The 20,429-nt window shown below is 42.8% G+C and overlaps 1 protein-coding gene across 1 annotated transcript in view; it reads left to right on the top strand.

Moving 5' to 3' along the window:
* Positions 1-20,429, top strand: part of LOC308317535 (multiple epidermal growth factor-like domains protein 9) — a 34,564-nt gene that overhangs the window by 1,131 nt on the left and 13,004 nt on the right. The window contains exons 2-3 of the mRNA XM_080766617.1: positions 2,481-2,685; positions 15,131-15,270. Of these exons, the coding sequence (XP_080622743.1) occupies positions 2,481-2,685; positions 15,131-15,270 (345 nt within the window). The remainder of the gene's footprint in view (positions 1-2,480; positions 2,686-15,130; positions 15,271-20,429) is intronic.

Below are 20,429 nucleotides of genomic sequence, written 5' to 3'. Positions count from 1 at the left end.
CCACATTTCATAACACAAGCCTATTCTATATAGCGTGTAAAAGGATATTTATTTCATACAGAATAAAGGTGTTTTTTTTATAAGGAGCCTGAGGTGAGTGTTCTAGATATTTCAGTGGGCTGAAAGGGGGGCATCGAGGGGTGCAAGGTTTATCCTGTTATTTATCCAACCAACCCCCCCTTTCCACAGATGTGTGTGTGATCCTTTTGTCTCAGAACTAGACACATTTATTTTATATTTACAAATCTCTGCAGCACCTGTTTAGATGGATACTGTTGTCCCCACTCCCCCACAGCATTTGGGTGACACACCACAGACAAGGAACAAGGAGGCGTACCCCCACGAGTCCAAAATGGCCAGGCAGGCAGGCATTAAAAGGCTGCCTGGCAAGCAGGCAAAGCTATGAATGAGCCCCATGACAGCAACAGAGGAGAGCCCCTCCTCCTCTCCACACACACCTCACAGATATTAGCTCCCCATGTGCATGTGTTGTTCTCCTCTCCAGTCACATCGGTAGCAGAGATTTCTTACACTGGATATCGTCTACTATATACTGTAGGCATAGTGGTTGCACCTGACTAAAATGGCCTCACCTGCATGCCGTTTGTCACAGGCCTGTGAAATTATACATGAAAAGCTGTAAAAGAGTGACTTGTTTCAAATGGTCCCGAAGGCTTCTTCTACAGTGGGTTAGGCTCCATTGTTCCTCCGTTGAAGCCAAGGGCTACTTACTGTAGTGATAATATAACGTCAACAAAGACCTCACCTGGGTTGACGCCTAAAGCGGCTACTAGGCGGAATAGCCCAAAATAATGACACGCATTCCCTGTCAGGGCTGGGGCCTTTGTCTGACGTGCAGACAGATATGATGACGCATACGTGCTTTGACCTTTACAGATACATTATGAGATACTGTATGACCTACTGGCTTCTGGCATAATGTCACATTGAAATGAAAGTACAGTAATAGTTTCCATATACACAGTAAAATCCTGAGTGTAACTTTAGAACCTTAACCTTACGTCACCCACCCCTATTGTTTTCGTTATTGAGGCATAAACATTGAGGCCGTGAGGAATTGAGCAAAGGGAACATTTCGCAATGGTGACTTGTTTAAAATAATAGTGTGACAGAGTGACACTACATATGCGTCTGGTGAATATCAATGATTCTATCACACAGCTTTACCTGCTCTTCCCTTTCCCGTCTCTTCTCACCTTCTTGTTCTATTGGCATCTGTTTTGTGGCTTTCACAAATTATTGTATCATTTCTCCTGACCTGCTTAAAGCTGCTTTAACTTGGTATAGGCAAAGACATTTCACATGAGTGAAATACTTTCTAACTGTGTGTGTGTGTGTGTGTGTGTGTGTGTGTGTGTGTGTGTGTGTGTGTGTGTGTGTGTGTGTGTGTGTGTGTGTGTGTGTGTGTGTGTGTGTGTGTGTGTGTGTGCGAGAATGAGAGAAATCACTGGAGGGGTTTTCACATTCTTGGGCTTAATTCAGGCAGACAGTCCTTCAGTGGACATGGCTTGAAGTGAACACGTAGGGGCCTGTTAGCGCTCTCCAGGCTTGCATAACCGTGGCCTTTCAACTGTTACATAAAAGTCACTGCAACACAGTGGCCATCAACAAAATAGTCTAATCGGAAAGGGATGCCTGGGCAAGAACACATTCGCACCCTCTCACCTTTTCTCGAAGGGCAGCTGAGGCATTGTGTAATAACATTGCGAGTACTAAATGTGAAATACACTGATTAAAAATGTCGAGTCACACCGTCTGTCCTATTTTTAAGCCGGACACCTCTGCCTCTGCCTGGCATTTTCGGTCATCTGCCTCCCTTTGCTTTAGATTGGACTGGTTTAAACAGAATGGGGGTTGAGTTGAAAACACCCCGGGTTGCAGCTCACCACACCTAACCTGAGCTCAACTGAATAATAGATGGTTACTCAACAGTACAGGGTCACCCAGATGTCTAACGACACATCTGCTGGTTTCGTGGACTGTGGCTGTTTGAACTACAAGCCTAGTTTGTAAGCTTTTTTAGTGGGTGTCATGTGAGAGGCTTTAACACCATTTTACTATGATAATATTATATCCATAATACTTTTAGAAACACAAATATTTTAAGGTCTTACGCTTTTAACAAATCTATAATGTTGTACACTGTTCATGAATGTGTTATAAAAACAGGCCTTAATGTTTCTTCAATTTTTAAATGGTCTCCTTTTGAAATGAATCTCTTCATGTTTAGTTGTGTGGGGTTTAGTGACAGAGTACATTTCAGTGTTTCGTTACCTGCCCGCGGCAGCATGACTTAACTAGAGCAGACCTCTATACCATGTGGCCATGACTAATATTCAGCAGCATTTATAGGTTGGGGTTAATTTTACACCAAGCTTTCCCTTTCCCTTATCCACATTCACTTTCCATTTGACACATCACTTTCTTTTCTGACTCTCTCTCTCTGTTCCTCTGTACAGAGGTGCTGTGTAACTGCAGTAGTGGCAGTGAAGGCATTCTGGATCCAGAAGACTGTGAGCCGAGCACCGGACAGTGTTCGTGCTTGCCAGGATACACCGGGCTGCAGTGTGAGGATTGTGAGGTGGGACACTTCACCAACGGCACCACTGGATGCATGCCGTGTGGCTGTGACTCTTTCGGTGCTGAAAACAACCTCTGTGACAGGTGAGACTTTTTTGTTTGTTTAATTCTCTCTCTCTCTCTCTTTAGCCTTTACAGTATAACAATATAACAGCCCCTGTTGAAGTGCTGTTGGCCCACTCTTGCTTATAAAGCATGTTTGCCTCCTATATCCAGCTTTTGGCGTCTGTCCGCAAACTTTGTCCTACACAAACATTACATTTCCATTGACAATGAATGGAGAATTTAACAATACAGTAAGCAAATTCAATTTTACATCATGATGTTGTAAGATGATCGCCCCTCAGAGCACGCCCCTCGATTCACACGGGTGTGATTTACTGATTTGTATTCTTGTTGGGAGCTTTTTCTTGTTGAGCACGAGACACGACCATGACAATTTCACAGGACCAGTACTTGCTCACCTTTCATTGAAAATGAATGACTAGATAACGCTTGCAAATGTTTTAATGCAGCAAGCAAGCAGCTTGTATGAAAATCTTTAAATTGTCCATCTCGAGGTGCCCGATCATAAAATAACAGGATGAAATATAAACCTTTCAAGATTTTAAATGATGTCCTGAGGACACCATCAAGTTATAAGTCTGTCTGTCTACAGTACTGACCACAAGGTCTGCATGCCGCACTCCCATCGGTGGCGTGAACACAAGGCCAAGCCCCTCAATAGTCTCATCCCCCCCCCCCCTTGGGAAACATCGCAATTCAAAATCTGGAAGACGCATTTGGCCATCAGCATTAGATGACCAAATAAATTCCAGATTAGTATTGTGTATTTCAGGCATATCTTAACATTTACAGTAGCCTACATAGCAACGGCTTTACAAAAAAAAGAAATCAGGCTTATTATGAAATATTTAGTTTGGGTTATCGTGTTTATCTCTGCAAGACAAATGATACATCTACATACCTTGCTAAACGAATACGAATGCAAAAAACACAGGTCTGTTATTTCCATTCATAGCTGCAGGAGAGAGAGAGACTGCATGTATAATTGTTTAGGGAGTTTGATTTGTCACAATGTTCTAGTCTTGAGGAATCATTATCCTCGCTGTTCTTCTTCACTTGCTTGGCAATGAGACCATGATCCCACCTTGACCCCCCCCCATGGAGACTGCAGGGTCTGCTCAAATGTAGAGCCAACACACACACACACACACACACACACACACACACACACACACACACACACACACACACACACACACACACACACACACACACACACACACACACACACACACACACACACACACACACACACACACACACACACACACACACACACACCGCTAGATAGAGAAGATGTGTGACTGGAGAAGGTATGCATGTGTGGTTGGGAACAAAAATACATATCTTCTGCCTATAACTGTCAAAAGGAATGTTGCTGGTTTCTAAAAGCTTGACTGAACTTGCGTGTGAATTCTGTGAAATGTTGGGGATTTGTGACGCGTCTCAACTATGTCCTCAGTCCTGACAAGCCAAGTGACAATAACAGCTTTACATAAACCATCATACATTATATTCATTACTGTAAAAAGAAACACATTGCCAAATTGTCTTTGGTTCACATTCTTCTTACTGGAAAGATTGACAGAAAGGATGTGGAAGGTGCAGACAGACAGCTCAGGTTATTTCAGGGACTGGGCGTAGAGAGCGTTTACACACTAACACACATAATACGATCCTTCTTAGACTGTCTGAGCCAAGACCACTTCGTTCTAAACCAACAAGCCTAGCTCACTCTCGGTCGGTAATCACTTCACACTCAACAGATTAGCTAGCTGTGTGAGACCTCAGCCAACCCCCAGCCTTGCGCTATTAGGAATGGTGCTTATTGAGTATCCAGCCCCCATCGTCGAACACACAACGTTATTCTAATTAATATTCGGTATGACATTTCTACTAGGAGATTTTGCGGATCTCGGAATCCACACAGAAACGGCGTGGAGCCTCTATTGTGGAGTGATCTGACTTCATCAGTCATGTTATTTATCAAGTTCCTATTTTGACATTACATTATGACTCCAAATTTGTGTAGAGGTACTTGTCTTGGTCTACTGGCCGGATACCGGAGAACTCGCCAGTTTACCAACTCGCCACAGCGAAAATTCCTCATCAATGTCTTCATCGTTATGCTAACATGCTGTCTTCATCATGTCAACCCCACAAATGTACCGGTAGTTCATTTCCAAAGGGATCAGATTATTTTGTGCAATTAAATGGTCAGCTAGATAATGATTCAAAGTTGAGTTTGTGAATACCAATGATAGTAGGCCTACCATTTCAGGATATTGTTTACTAATTAATTACATTGTTTCGGTACTTTGGTGTTTAAACTTTTGCATTCCTACTTCATCTAGTGTTAACTCTAAACAACTATCCTCTCTACCACTCAATTCAATGCAATTTAAATGAAGGTGAAGTAAAACAAAAATGCACTAAACTGCGGCGAGTTGGAAAACTGGCGAGTTCTCCAGATACCTATACTGGCAGTGTGCACAAGTTTGGCGCCGATTGGTCCTGTGGTTTGGCTTCTGACCGCCTGACTGACAGACAGACGCACACAGGCACACGCACATAGACATACCCTGCTACCTGGCTAGCCTCCTGCATGCTTGCAGATCACACTCATGTAGGCTTACAGACTGTGAGCTAACAGCCTGTAATTAACCTCTTACAGCATAGACTACTGTAACAATAGTCTTCCATGACACTCTGTATATTTCATTTTAAAAATACAAATAAATGTCCTAAAGTTGTGGATTAATTGCAGTAATGTCACATTGATTAAACGGAAACATTTAGCCCGTCTACCAATATTTTAATCAAAGTACTGGAAAATACTATTTGTTTGGAGAAGGTCAAGGTGGGATGCTTAAAGGACAACCAATGGTTCATGTTTTAGGTTGTTATTAAGAGAAAGTAATCTTTTTCATTTGCTGCTTTCTTTGGTTTTAACGATTTTAGCCATTTTTGACAGGGGGCAGGGGCATTCAAACAAGTGGCTAAATATGTATTGTTTTTACAACATTTTACAGAAATGTCTTTATTTGCTATAGTCCTACTAGACCCCAGGAAATTACATCTGGCCACAAAAAATTCACGGAATCTATTGAATGTGAATGGCGAGGTGACAAACTGACGGGATGGGGAGCCCTCCCTTTAAGTTGCGTTTTCTGCAGATTTCCATTGGAAACTCACTTTGCTTTCAAATACCGTAGTTAGTACGTACACCATCCTCATGATTAAGAAGGCTAGTATTACCCCCTTTCATTGAATTAGACCATGAGCCATACCACCTCTCACTGCCGGTTCACCAAAATAGATCCCTGGGTGGTCAAAACAAACAGGACAATAGCAATAATGTTAGTCAAAACAAGAAATGTCAGGGTCCTGGGCTAATGGTTAACTGGGCTTTATAACTGTCTGTCTGATTATGACTCAACCTATGCTTACCACTGCGATAGCTGTGTGTGTGTGTGTGTGTGTGTGTGTGTGTGTGTGTGTGTGTGTGTGTGTGTGTGTGTGTGTGTGTGTGTGTGTGTGTGTGTGTGTGTGTGTGTGTGTGTGTGTGTGTGTGTGTGTGTGTGTGTGTGTGTGTGTGTGTGTGTGTGTGTGTGTGTGTGTGTGCGCGCGTGTGTGTGTGCGCGTGCGTGCTTGCTGGAAACTCCAGTTGTCCAGTCAGTGTTATGCAATACAGCGGTCAAGTGTTTGCCTGCATAAGGAATAAACCAAACAATGTTATATGATTTGGAAAGCTAGCGGTTGCTAAGATTGTAACATGTGTAGCATTGTGAATGCTTTTGTATCACAGCAAAATAATGTGATGTGTGCCACTACTATAATTAAGCTTAATTCGTACTTTGTCATATGACCACATGATCGCTTGCCGAACATAAACCAGTATTCATTTAGAAATTTGTTATTTTCAGAGAGTGACATGCATATGACCAATTCCAAATTAGGCTTTAGTAGTGGCACAGTGCTATCCCATTTAATCTGGCAAAATTATTAAAAGATGATATGAATCACTCTGCTAGACTTTGCATTACTATTCAACGTTTTTACATCTGTAATCATAACACTTTAACATAACTATTATTCATAAATAGTTTAAAAGTCATTCACAGACTTAGTAGTTAATGAATTATGACTTGTTAATGAATTATGGCTTTTCAATTATACTTTTTTGTAGTATTATTAGTTGGTTAATGATTTAAATTATGCCTTATAAATAGTTCATGAACAAGTTGTTTATATCACTAATGCCTTATTACGTTTTTAATAGTTGATGAACAACTTTCAGTTTACAAGTAATTGTGATGTGCATGTTGTAGTTCTGCATAGGTCTGGTGCAGCGAGGGAGGATGCTGGGAGGTTGTAGTTCTGCATAGGTGCAGCGAGGGAGGATGCTGGGAGGTTGTAGTTCTGTAGGTAGAGTGAGGGAGGATGCTGGGGGTTGTAGTTCTGTGTGTGTGTGTGTGTGTGTGTGTGTGTGTGTGTGCGCGCGCCCCCTCAGGGATGCATCCGTCTGGGTGACAGCAGACTGCTGGGGGAGCGCAGGTGCTTTGGCATGGGATGGGGGGGTTCAGATCAACATATGGAATGAATTCTATACTGGCCATATATTGGAGCGTGTCTTGAGTGTATAGGGTTTGATGAGGTCAGATCAACATATGGAATGTCAAAACCGGTCAGCTCCATATATGGAGATCTAAGGGTGGCAGGGTGGGCAGTGTCTTGAGTGTACAGGTTTGATGAGGTCAGATCAACATATTGAATGAATTCTGTATTGGCCATATATGGAGCGTGTCACGAGGCGTGACGGACTGACTGACCGGGCGTAACGGACAGACAGGTTTTTATAGTAAACTGCGACCTACCGTTACAATGAATAAGGGATAGTTGTAATTGTTGCCTACTGTAACACTGACATATGATGCGTCACATATGGCAAGGTTTGGTTTCAAATATAATGATGTGAATTGAAATGGCAGGATATGAAGGTAATAAGGTATGGTGATTGGTGAATCATGCTTGTTGTGAATTCCTGCAAAATTTGTTGTGGGGTCAACAACCACTTACTTCCACCATAAGAGTTCTATCAATACTTTATCTGGGTCAATCCTTTTGGGAATGGTTTGTGAAGTCACACATTTATTTCTCACTGTCCTGTATTGAACAGTGCCACAGTTTGTAATGAAATATTGATTCTGGGTGCAGATGTTTCCGTCAGTCAGTCCATCCTGTCTGTCTGGCCCAGTGGCACACAGCTGCAGGCTGGAAGCCACAGTGGCTGTTTGGTACGCGAGTGCTATGGTTCCATTTTGTTTGATGATGACGATAATAATATTAATCACATGTTTATAAAACTAGATAAAAGCAACAAGATCAAAATCAAACAATAAAATGTGTGTGTGTGTGTGTGTGTGTGTGTGTGTGTGTGTGTGTGTGTGTGTGTGTGTGTTTTGTTCTTTTCGTGTCTTGTCATAAAGACCTATCCCTTACGGCTAACTATATTGGTATTGGTAATAGTTGTATTCAACAGTATACAGGCTCACGTGATCATGTGATTCTTCTACATAGTATGTTAACGTATTACCCGCTCGGCCGGTTTTCAGTAACTGTTTTCAGCCGCCCGCTACATAGTATCACATGCTTCAAAGCACCTGTATCCCTTTTCATGCCGGCGTGTGATTGAAGGTGTATTACTGGCTAATCAATAGAAAGCACGGGAGCTGACTCTCAGCATCCTGTCCGTCTTTGTCAAGGGCCTGTGTCATCAGAAACCAGCTTAGCAGAGAAGTCTAAAGTGAGGCATCCTGCCTCCGGTACCTTCTCGGGAGACATGCGGTACATGCAGTCAACCTTTCGACTCACAGTCTAATTTATTAATGTTTTTACCTATCTGCGATTGGTGGTTTTGAGCGGTGAACGCCAAGGAATTATTCTGCCGTCTCTTTTGAGAGTGAACAGTCTGCATCCCTCCCTGTCCGAGTTCTTCGCTCTATCGCGGCAGGAAGCCATTGGCTGACTGACTGGCCGCACATTGACTTTCATAAACATTTGGATGTGTTTATGTCTTTGGCTCAGCATCAAGGCTTTGTTGGCCTAATGGCCAGAGCTCAGAGCTTACAGGTTCCCAGTCATCGTTGGGATAGGTTATATAACTGGGCCAGCTTGTGATCCTGAGCCAAGGAACTGAAGAATGGATCACTTGACCACTTCAATCCTAGCAACCCCCTATTCCGAGGGTAACATTCGCTGATGCGTTGTGTGGTTGTAGATGCAGCTATTTATGCCGAAGAGATCGGGTGTAGAGAGGGGACCAAATACTGACCCAACCATGGTCAAGTTTACTGGTCAAGTTTACCAAGTATAGAGGGTTGAAATTGTTATTGGTCGGCAACCTTTATGATATGACAATCCCAAACTCTCTCCCCGTCAGAGAGTTATCAGTTTGAATGAATGTAGAATTATGTGCAGGATGTAATTTGCATACAGATGTGTGTGGACTTAATTTAACCAACAACATTTTATTTAAGACAAAACGTGTGCCAGTGTGCCAGTGATCTCCCTCCCCTGTTCCAATGTTGGCACCCGTGCCTATAAGGCTGCCCTGCCCGTGGGTTAAAACGCTCCCTCCCACACAGCAATCCAACTACACCCGTTTTAGTATTGAGCTATTCTCGTTTTTCCTAATGGTATTCGTCGCCCACTCACTCCCCTCTAAATTAAAAGCACTTAAGGGTAGCAGGCGCTCCAGCGGTTTCCCCTGTGGACGGAGAAGGATGCGCTTGTGCACCGCCGGATGGATGTGGCAGGCAGGCATCACCGGCCGCGTCTGGCGGAGGAACGAGGTTAAGCCTTGTTTCCCTGTACTACTGACCTACTTAATAACCGGATGATCTAACACCAAGCAGCGAGGGCAGCATGGCTCTCTCTAGTGGAAAAACCACACAAAAAAACAAAACAACAATTGCTAGAAAAGCAACCCAACCACACCCACCCCTCTGACCAAGGAGGGGGACAATGAAACACAACAACAGTAGTGGTGGTGGTGGTGGTGGTGGACTGAAACCTTGGATTACTGTTTACTGTGGGGGAGGGGAGCAGGTTTTCACTTCTAGCCGGTGTCTTGTCTCCACTCACTCACAGCCTTGTCAGCCCTGGAGCCAATATACTGTAGGTTAGCGCTGCAGTCCTAATGTACAGTAAGAAGATGATTTTAAATAAATAAATAAGCCAAGAAAGGCAGACTGTGTACATCAGGGGTGCCCAAAAGGTAGATCGCGATCTACCAGTAGATCACAAAGGCTGTGCCAGGTAGATCACATAACATGCCCCTAAAGAATATTTAATTTAAATATATATATATTTTTTTTTGGCATCTGCCACTTTAATTAAGTTGACTTGATTGATTGATTGACTGACTGACATAGAAAAGGGGCTGTCAGCTCAAACCCATAATGCAATACTTTGTTTTCAAGAGTTTTGCTGTGCACGAAATCCACAAATGTAAATACAATTTGTAAATACAAAAAAACCCTCTAGGCCTACTGTACATAGCCTATTCCATTTCTCCCCTTTCCCATTCCAAGTGCATTTGTCTTAAATGTAATGCCAAAGCCATTTTTAGCAATGCTATTATAATGTTTCCGATGGGTAGATCTTGTTGAGCTGGTCATTTTGAAAGTAGCTCTCAATTCAAAAAGTGTGGGCACCCCTGGTGTACATTGTACAGTGTTTTTACCTCTGGGTGTTACATGAAGGCTTGCTAGCACTACAAACACCCAACCAGATGGCAGATTGAGCTGTGTTGCCACAGGTCACTCCTTGGGGGACTGCCAGACAGTTAGTGAGGGGGAAAAAATGAAGAGAATATAATTTGGGCCATGGACCGGTTCTCTCTTGTTAAATAATATTAAGGTTTCCTCAGAAGATTTGAAAAATATTGACAATATGCAGTTTTGACAAATAATACATTGATGTATTTATTAATAATCATTATTTATTATTATAGGATATAAGGATATTAAAGCATTTCACGTGAGAAAGGTTGATTAACCCTTGCCTCTTGAGGTGACCGATTGTAGCGCTACATGATTATGGGTAAAATTATGATATTGATTTGCTTAATCACACTGTAATCATATTGGTGATGAGTTTTGGTGGGGAGGAAAATATGAAATGGTAATCAACTAGTGCAGTACACGAGTGAAATGCTACTCCCATTATTTCACTTCATGTCTATTGTGTTTTCTTGTATTTATGTATTCATTCACGACACTATTTATTTATTCCATTGCACGCCTTTGGTGTGTCAACATACAATATCGTTGACGCACTAGCAGATTTGTGGCATTTAAAGTAAATGTCTTCGATGCTCATTGTGCTTATCAGTGTTATGTCTTTGGTCCAACGGTATTTAGTATGTAATGGCCTGCCCGATGTGGTTTTATTGTGCTTCTGTGAGCCGAATGGATGTGTTCTGCTTTTATTATTTAGGACTTTGTGTACTGGTACAGTGATGTAAATAGGTTTTCAATGTAATGAGTCCCGGGATGCAGGGATGGTCTTCTAGATGAGTCCTAGGGACATTTGATGAGTCCCACTTCAACGACGTTAGGAGTCATATTTAGCCATTTTGGTTATATTCATGTAGAAAACAGAAGAAGAAATTATTATTATAACTAAGGCTAGCAAAACAAACTAGAATAAAAAACAGTACATTAGTACAGTAGTGCATCCCGTGGATACAGAGGTCGTTGTTTTATTGCGTCCCTTAACTATAAACTGCGTTTAATCTCTGCTGGTATTATTTATGAGCCTTTGTGTACTGGTGGTGAGGAGACGAGGGCAAAGATGCAACAGCTGCCAAATAACGTGTCTCCGAATGAATTGTCCATTTTCAGGATTAGATAATGACACATGAACTGTGCGCAGCCCTGACTGTTCTTTGTTCTAAAAATATATATACTGTATATCAATTTGGAATCAAATGCTGTGTGAGATGCATCTGGCACTATTCTTTGTTCTTCTTTTGTTTACTGCTAAGTGTTCCCCTGTTGACTCGTCTCAATGAGGCCATGGTGTTGACGACAGTCATGTTTTTGTCTGTGCTCCTTCCAAACATTATTAGGATGTGTATCTATCTATTGTGCAGCGTCTGTTGATCTCGGCCTTGTCCTCAGTCGTGCCCACGCCCCACTAAGCACTGTCACGGGCCTCCTGATTTGCATCAAGTGCATTTGTTTTCACAAAGCCCCATTTGTGTCTGAGACCTACGCACATGCTCGGGGAAAGTCCTCCCAGTCACTCTTCATTTGCTTGATTGGTTTTGAAGTCATTGTCCGCAGATTATATATTTTTGGGATCCGTTCTCTGGGTTTCGGGGCCTCTCTGCTGGCCTGACTTCCCACTGTTGTCTTCCCAGGAGAGAAGGCGATTATAAACCTTTAGGGCAGTTGGACCCAGAGTGCGCAGCAGAGCCTGTTTATGTGCAACGGATGATTTCTCATCTCTCTCTGCCACTCTCACCCCTCCCTCATGTATATAAATCACCCCTGGCCTCTGTGTTTTATAGCCCGCAATAGAGAATACTCAGAATAGAGAACAGTCCAGGTGCGACCTACAGGGCTGTGTACCCTTAGCAGCAGTAAAAAACACATTGGTTGAATGAAATAAGTCATGTAAAAAAAGAGGCTCTGGTGAGGCATGGAAGAATGTAATTAGATTTATGCTGTTGAGCGTTCTCAAAAGCATTACCGACTGAGATATTTCCAGCTGAGTGCAAATCATTCGCAGTTACGTAAACGTTAACGTATGAACTCAATAGCATGCTGTTTGTTATTATTACTCACTTCTTCCGCTTTACTGCGTCATGTGCCATCTTCGCAAATGTAGGCACGTAACCCAGTTAAATAAGAACTCATTCTAATCTTGGATACAGTATATGCTTGTAGATCTGCTCTAAAACCTGGAAAAAAGAATGGAATGTATCTCGAATTCCACGTCTTGCCATTTTATCCCACATCCACAACCCCAAGCAACCTCATACACACCCCCACTTTACATTCCGGCGGCTGTTATTCGTCTCTCCCTCCAACTGTAGCTGATGATGAGAGAATGACTGATTGCTAGGGACAGATCCTTCATAAAAATGACTCTTTTGTCACCACGACTATGCTACTGTGCTCTGTGCTCTCGTCCTACCCAGTGGGAGACAGAACTGTGTGCAACAGGATTTTAGACTCACCACAGAGCACTTAAAAAAAGAATCAGCAGAACATTGGTGGAGTGTCCCCCAAGGTATACTGTCTGTGACCCATTCAACTCCTCAAATAACAGTCTGACAGAGACTGTGCCTAGATTGGGGCGTTTACTTTCCACCCCATGAGTGGCCTCAGCTCCACACTGCGAGTGACCTTGGCACCCGTTTCGAATGCCATCAATGCACTGAAAAGGGACTAAATCACATTTAATCAGAGCATTGGATGCTCTCAGTAGCCGTCTAGCTGACCTATACCAAGATCTCACGAGGCTGCATTCTGTGCGGTTGATCACGGCTACTGTTTTGACAGCGATGACGCGCGTTGTCAACCGACTATATGCGAGGCCGGTCAAGAGTAAAGACTGATGAGGTTTCGGGGACTTACGTGGCCGGTTAAGACTGAGGTTAGGGTAAGAAGCATTAGAGCTACAGGAGGGTTAGATGTAGTGTTAGGGTTAGTAATGCCGGACAACGCGCGACAGTAGCCGTGATCAACGCACAGAACGCAACCTATAGTGAATTTCTCCAAAACGTCACGATATAACATTTTGGCGCTGGAGGTTGTCCCTTTCAATGCATTGATGGCATTCAAACCCGCTAACCTTGGACTAGCCTACGGATAGCTCCAGTCTGAGCAGCCATGTGAGCAGGTGACCCTTCCCTAAACAAACATGTTTAGTGGAATTAAACGTGAGCAGTTAAGACTGCTTAGTTTGACTTGCCACCGATTTAAGGAGGGAAGGGGATAGGCAGGCCTCTATAGTACCTCATGCCCCGTCTGTCTGCTGCACAGCAAAAATCATCAGGGTTAATTTAACCAAGTGTAAAAATAGATTATAGACGGGTCAATTTTTACACACACAGAGTTAAATTAACTCCCTTACTGCGCGTTGTTCTGCTTGATTATTATTATTACATAATCGCCTAATGGCAATTATTTGAGATAATCACACTTGTTATTTTTGCATAATCGTCAATCATTTCCATGTTGAAATATTTCCATAATCTTTAAAAAAAAAATAGCAGAAATCCAACTATTTCCACAATTTTGTAAATGTTTTGTAAAAAAAAAAAAAAGATTAAATGTGTAAGTGAGAAAAATATATAAAAAATGATTAAATGTGTAAGTGAATTCTTTGTATATTTATTTGTTTATTAATTATTATATAAATTTATTTGTCACATCTGCCCTGTGCAATTTGTGATTACGAAGCCTATAAAAGGCAAACAGAAATACAAATTTCAACGTTCCAAATGTTCAATGCAAAAAAATACAATTAAATCGATAATCCCAATTATTTGTGTGACAATTAATCGCCAACTTAACCCATTTAGACCTGAAAAAAATGTCTTCTAAATCATGCAAATTTTCTGAAAAACCTCATGTTTCTATATCAGGTTCTCAATATTTCATGTCAAGGACCCCCAACAATATATGTAATTTGCTGTTGAAAAACATTCGCTCGGAAAGAATATATATATATTCAAAGATTTGCGCAAGCATTTTCACGATTTTTCAAAAATAGCAGACCTACAAGCTTGTAACGCGGCACTCGGTGCCACGCTATGAGCTTGCAGATCTGCTATTTTTCAATAGCTAAAACGTAACATAATGCTTAAAACACCAAAAGGGGTTCCCGCCCAGAATGGGTTAAATTTGATGAAATGGAAGACATAACAAGCGAGTTCTGGGAAGCAGATGGATTGATGGGACGACACCGAGAGGGATCTCATCCTACAGGATGTCATGCATGGCCCGTTGTACAGTATGGCATGACTCCATGCTCCATCAGGGGCTGCCCAAACTATTCCATTCCATACATACAGTAGCAGATTTGAGTTCTTGTTTCTGTCACGTCTGGTATGGCGCTACTGTAGCGTTTACATGAAGGCTGTCTTCTGAGCCTATGCTTTGCAGTATCACACGTTTTCATGATTTCTATATATCTTTATAAATTGTGTTTTACCATTTTGGTGCATATCGGGTGGAAATAAACAAAACTAAACCATCTTATCTCATGCATTCACAAGCATTTGAATCAATGCTACTACTTTATATGCTTATATTTTGCAGTGCATCAATGATTGCTTTCCGTTATTAGTTGAGATTTCTTTTTTATTATCTCCCTCTCCCGGCCTGTAGTGTGTAGTAAAGAGTGTTCCCATAGTGACATTCATCCATCTGCCTTTTTCCAGCTCAGGAATATGTGTGTGCAAGACCGGAGTGTACGGGCCAAAGTGTGACGAATGCCACCCTGGGTTCTTCCGCTTCAGCAGTACGGGCTGCCAGCCGTGCCAGTGTAACAACCACACCAACTACTGCCACCCACAGTCTGGTAAGCCTCTCTCCTGCTTCCTCTGTGCCATCATATTCTGTCCTAGGGATCATTACACATGAAATCAGTAAGGGAGGTAAACTGTGAACTCAGAAATCACCATGTGGCTCTTCTATCGCTGGTCAGGGTAGGGTGCCTAATACCATCTAATTTAACATTTGTGGAGTTGGTCACCTGACCAAAAGCGGTTGACAGAAACTGGTCGACATGTTCTGTTGCCCCAACACGGGCAGAAACAAGGCCTTTTAACCAGGCTACTTGCACACACTACAACTCGCTTACAATTCGCAAACCTGGCAACACTGCCCTGTGTTCATGCTGTTGTCAGAGGCCCGCCCCCGGCTCACACGTCACTACTCTCACCGTCTCTCCGCTCGCAATCGGCAGCCATCTTGCTTTTTACTTCGATGCGCGAGTGGACATTTAATGCAAATACATTAATTATAGCTCCAGCAAGCAAACACAAACACCTCAACTCCATCTCATTGTGAATAAGAATTCCGAGGGGAAAAATAATTTTTGGAACGCCACTTTCACCCAGTATGAAGCTAAATGTGGAAGCCGTGTGTGTCACACCAAAACTGGTGACCCAGAGATTCCTGTACCGATTCTCGGGCATCTGGCCTGAGGCACTGCCTGCGAGTTGGCTCTGCGGGCGCTTTTTCCAACTCTCACTGATTTATCCAGCTCACACGTCAATCACAGTCACCAGCTCTCAGCCTGCACACACACGCACGTCTGTCTTGCGCACACGCGCACACACACATACACACACACACACACATGCAGGCTATTGCTTTTTATTTATATGGGCGAGTGGCAATTTAATGCAAATAAATTAATTATAGGTCCAGCAAGCAAATCATGATGGTCTGTAGGTCACAATTACATTCCGATTTTAGTTGTTGTGTTTTGTATGACATTTTGGCCAGTAGTTTTATATCTATCTCAGCTTTTGCCTGATAGCACACATGCTAACAGTGCTGACCACAACGTTAGCAGCATTTGATGACAGGTTGCCATAGCAACATACAGTGTGCGCAGACCTAACGTGAGCTTCTGGGACAGAAACTTGCGTTTTCATGACAGCAGCAGCTGCTGCAACCTCTGATAGCTACTGTGATAAAGATGCTAAAGCAACACAAAAACACATCCACACGCAAACCAAAACAAACCAGGGTTGCCACATATCGTGGATGTGAGAGTGAAACAAGCAACCAGGTCTATAAAAATGTTAATAGGCCAGTTCAAAGTAGGTAAATCAGAAATGGTCCGGAAATTAGTCTTAAAATAATCAATTATAGTGTTGACTGTCAAACTTTGTTGTCTAATGTTGTTTCAGAGCAGTGGAACTCAAACATTTCCATGTCAAGGACTACCAATAGATAAACAAGTCCAAAGTAGCTTATAATGATCAGACTTGGCAACACTGTCTCTAGGTTGAACGTTCTACTTTACAAGCTCACACATATGAAATATGTTTTTTTGAATCTTCAAACTGAGACATATTTTATGATAATACTGTTAGCAGTCATCATACTCCAAGAGCATACAAATGGAACCAAATGGACCCTGATTTTCCCAGAGAGCAAATGGTATCAAATGGGGGTCTGTGGCCTAATGCATTTCAAACTGGGGGTTCTTGGTATTATATTCTCTGCATATCTTATCAACTTGGGGTGAATATTTCACCACAATACTTTACTGAATATTTCACAAGAATATAACACAAGAGTCAAATGTACGGTCAAATGTAATCACAATATAGGCTACAGATGTAAATATTTATGACACAGTAAAATGTCGAAAATTAGTGCTATCCCCCCCCCCCCACACACACACACACACACACACACACACACACACGACAGGCAAGGCTGTTGTTTGCATCGTTAGCAGGCAGCAGCTACCTTGGCACTGCTCTCTGTGACTGTAGTTGTTTCACCATGTTTGCGTATTTATGAGAAATAAAAAACACTTTCTGTTATTATTAATACTTTATAACCCATCCGTTACTACATATGTGCAGGGCACACTACTGAGAATTTCCTTCTTCCCATATTGCGCTGCAATGTAACTAGGATTCGCCGGCCGAAGGCCGGCGAAATTCTAGTTAGTAACAATAAGAGTTATAAAAACTAGTCCTTACACCAAATTATGTACACCGTACAGTGTTACAGTGTGGGTAATGCGATTTAATAGATCATATTGTTGATGTATGTATATTGAGACTGAGGAGAGTGTTGGTATGAGCTTGGGAAGTTGGGATGGGCACAACATTTATATTATTATTATTAGGCAGGTGGACCATGAAGCATGCCATGGGGGGGGTCTGTGTATTCCTCACTCTGACTCACAGACGTCTCTCTCTCTCTCTCTCTGTACTGGGAGCAGAGAAACAGTGTGCGGACATCCCGTCCTTTTTATTGTACGTATATTTTTGACCAGCACCTGTAGAATTTCTTTTGGATCCTATCTCAGTCTAAACAAACTCCCATAGACTTGGATACAATATGACGTAATCTTCAAAAGCCACCATGATGTATTGGAGGGGCTAGGGCCCCTCAAAAACCATCTTGAATCTCTCTCTTGGACCCATCTGTCTTGCCACTGTGACCTATAGGAGTCACATATGGAACACCATAGCGCTGTGGGCGGATCAGAGGTGTAAAAGTGTGTTGGATTACCATAGCTCAGGCTTGACAGCTCCCACTAAAACACATGACCCTGACCTCTCTCTGTTGCGGGTTGCTTACATAAGAGCACTGTGCTGAAAAACAACATCCCACATTGCTCTGAGTATTAACATGACAGTGACTCGTCATTTCGAGCCCTGACATTAGAGACTCTGCAAGATTGTCACCCCCACCCCTTCTCCAGCACAGGTGTTGTGTTCCGTTGAGTCGCCACGACAAACCACGGGAGTCCTCTACGGTGGAAGGACAGAGGTGAAACAATGACAGTAAAAGTGTCGCGTATCAGACAAAGCCTGGCCAAGTCCGTCATGAAGTTGGGACAGGGTGTATTATTTAGAGTGTTCATTGACTTTAGAAGACAGTGTGCCAGGGACACAGACTTTGCTATTAGCTCATCTCAGCGCATTGAGTTTAACTAACCTATAGCCCGAAGGGACAGTCAGCTGATCTCAGCCGTTTTATTGGTTGTTTGACAGGCTTTGCATCGCCCCACTACAGGTTGCGGTGCGGTGACAGTATTTTGTCAATGTAATATTAAAACAAACCCAAATCGGGAAAAGGCCCCTCCGTTTTGTAATCTAAAAACCGAGTCTGTATGTGCCTTAACATGGCTCATATAGGGCGTGTGTGGCCCAGGGTACAACTATCTCAATTCACATAATTGACAATGTTAATATATCCGTAGCTCATATTTTGAACTTATGGAGATGTACATGCCTTAAACAGTGTCTAAGACTGACATAGATACTCAAATGTCAGAATAGTCAGAAGCCAGAAATCAGATACAGGATATGATATGGGATATGGGAGCTACTGCTGTATGGGGCCGAGACATGGACCCTTACAATACAACAGGAAAAAGCCCTGGATGGAGTCTACACAAGAATGGCACTAGGTGTCACATGGACAGACCGCATCAGAAATGTGGACCTCTATGGGGACCTACCACGGGTCACGGACAAAGTCAGAGAGAGAAGGATGAGGCTGGCAGGGCACTGCGTCAGGCACCCAGAACTTGAGGCAAGTAAATTGACCCTATGGGAGCCAACCCAGGAGGGAAAAGAAGCGTACCACCTATATAGATGTGATGCAGCGCGACAGCTTGGCTGACAATACTGCAGAGCTCAAGAACCTGATGTTGGATATGAAATTGTGGAGGGCAGCGATCCAGGAATCCCGAGCTGGTGTTGGCTAGACCTCACTCTCGCAGCAACTAAGTCTTAAGCCAAGGCTAGTTAATGCCTTCTCTTCTTATGACTGAGCTGCCGAATGAATCACTGTGAAGCTCGGCTTGTGTGGTTGACAGACAGCTGCGGAGCCTTCAGCATTAAATCGTCATTTGTTACATCAACATCGTATTGTGACTCAAGAGTTTCGGCATAAGATTGTGGTTTTCAAGTATAATTGTGCACACTACGTTTCATTTTGTACACTGCAGACCTTTCAACATTGCGGGATGTTCAGTTTGCTTTCATCAAGACTTCAGAAATATTTAAGAGTTGAAAGGATTACCTTTTGGACAAATAAATCCTCTAACGTTCTTTTACAGAACAATACAGAGGGTATATACAGTATGGAGTGTGGGATAAATCGATATCAAACAAGCCTAGACTGTGCACCATTACGACCATAGGTGTAAATATGTGGATGACCTCGGCCTTGTCCACAAAGTGTGGAGAAATCAATATCGAACTAGCCTAGATGGTGCAGAGACCGCACCATTATTATGACCATAGGTGGGAAGTACGTGGGTGACCTCAGCCTCGTCCACAAAGCCTCCATGCAACACATCATCTCTCCACCCCAACCCTTACTCAGCTTGACACACGGGTCCAGGATAGACACACGACTCCAATCTACTGAAGTGCAAAACACTGACTGTGGGCTTCACGAGACTGTACTCATCATCACTCATGACGGCAGGTCGACAACCATCCATCTGTGACTCAAGTCAAGGGGCCAGCAGTAGCAACCACAATCCAGAGTGACCTCAGCTGAGTGACTTCTGCTGGGACCAGTCAGTGACCACTATGTGATGTACTGTAGCAAAAAGGCCAGCTTGAGCTGTTCCTCCCGTTATTTGAAAAGAGCTGAAATTCCACCGCGGGTGATTTGTCAAGAATCCGTATTGGATGCGTTTGTCCTATACGCTCAAATATACTGCCCTGTGTAGTTCTATCACGCATTCAAGCAACTCCTTTAACCCATTTTAACCTGGGAACGATTCTACAAATGTCTAAATGTCTAAATCCTGACAGTTTTCTTGAAAAGCCCATGTTTCTATGTCAGTGGTGCTCAAACATTTTCATGTCAAGGACCCCCAGAAATACTCATAGCACGCTATGAGCTTGTAGATCTGCTATTTTTCAATAGCTAAAGCATACCACATAATGCTTAAAACACCTAAAGGGGTTCCCTCCCAAAATGGGTTTAAGTGGTTAAAAAGGAGCACCTGATGTGTGA

This window comes from Protomyctophum bolini (assembly GCF_963924005.1).
Source record: "Protomyctophum bolini genome assembly, chromosome: 6".
Classification (NCBI taxonomy): domain Eukaryota; kingdom Metazoa; phylum Chordata; class Actinopteri; order Myctophiformes; family Myctophidae; genus Protomyctophum; species Protomyctophum bolini.
Note: the sequence above shows the minus strand (reverse complement) of the source record. Positions and strands in the feature narration are given on the sequence as shown.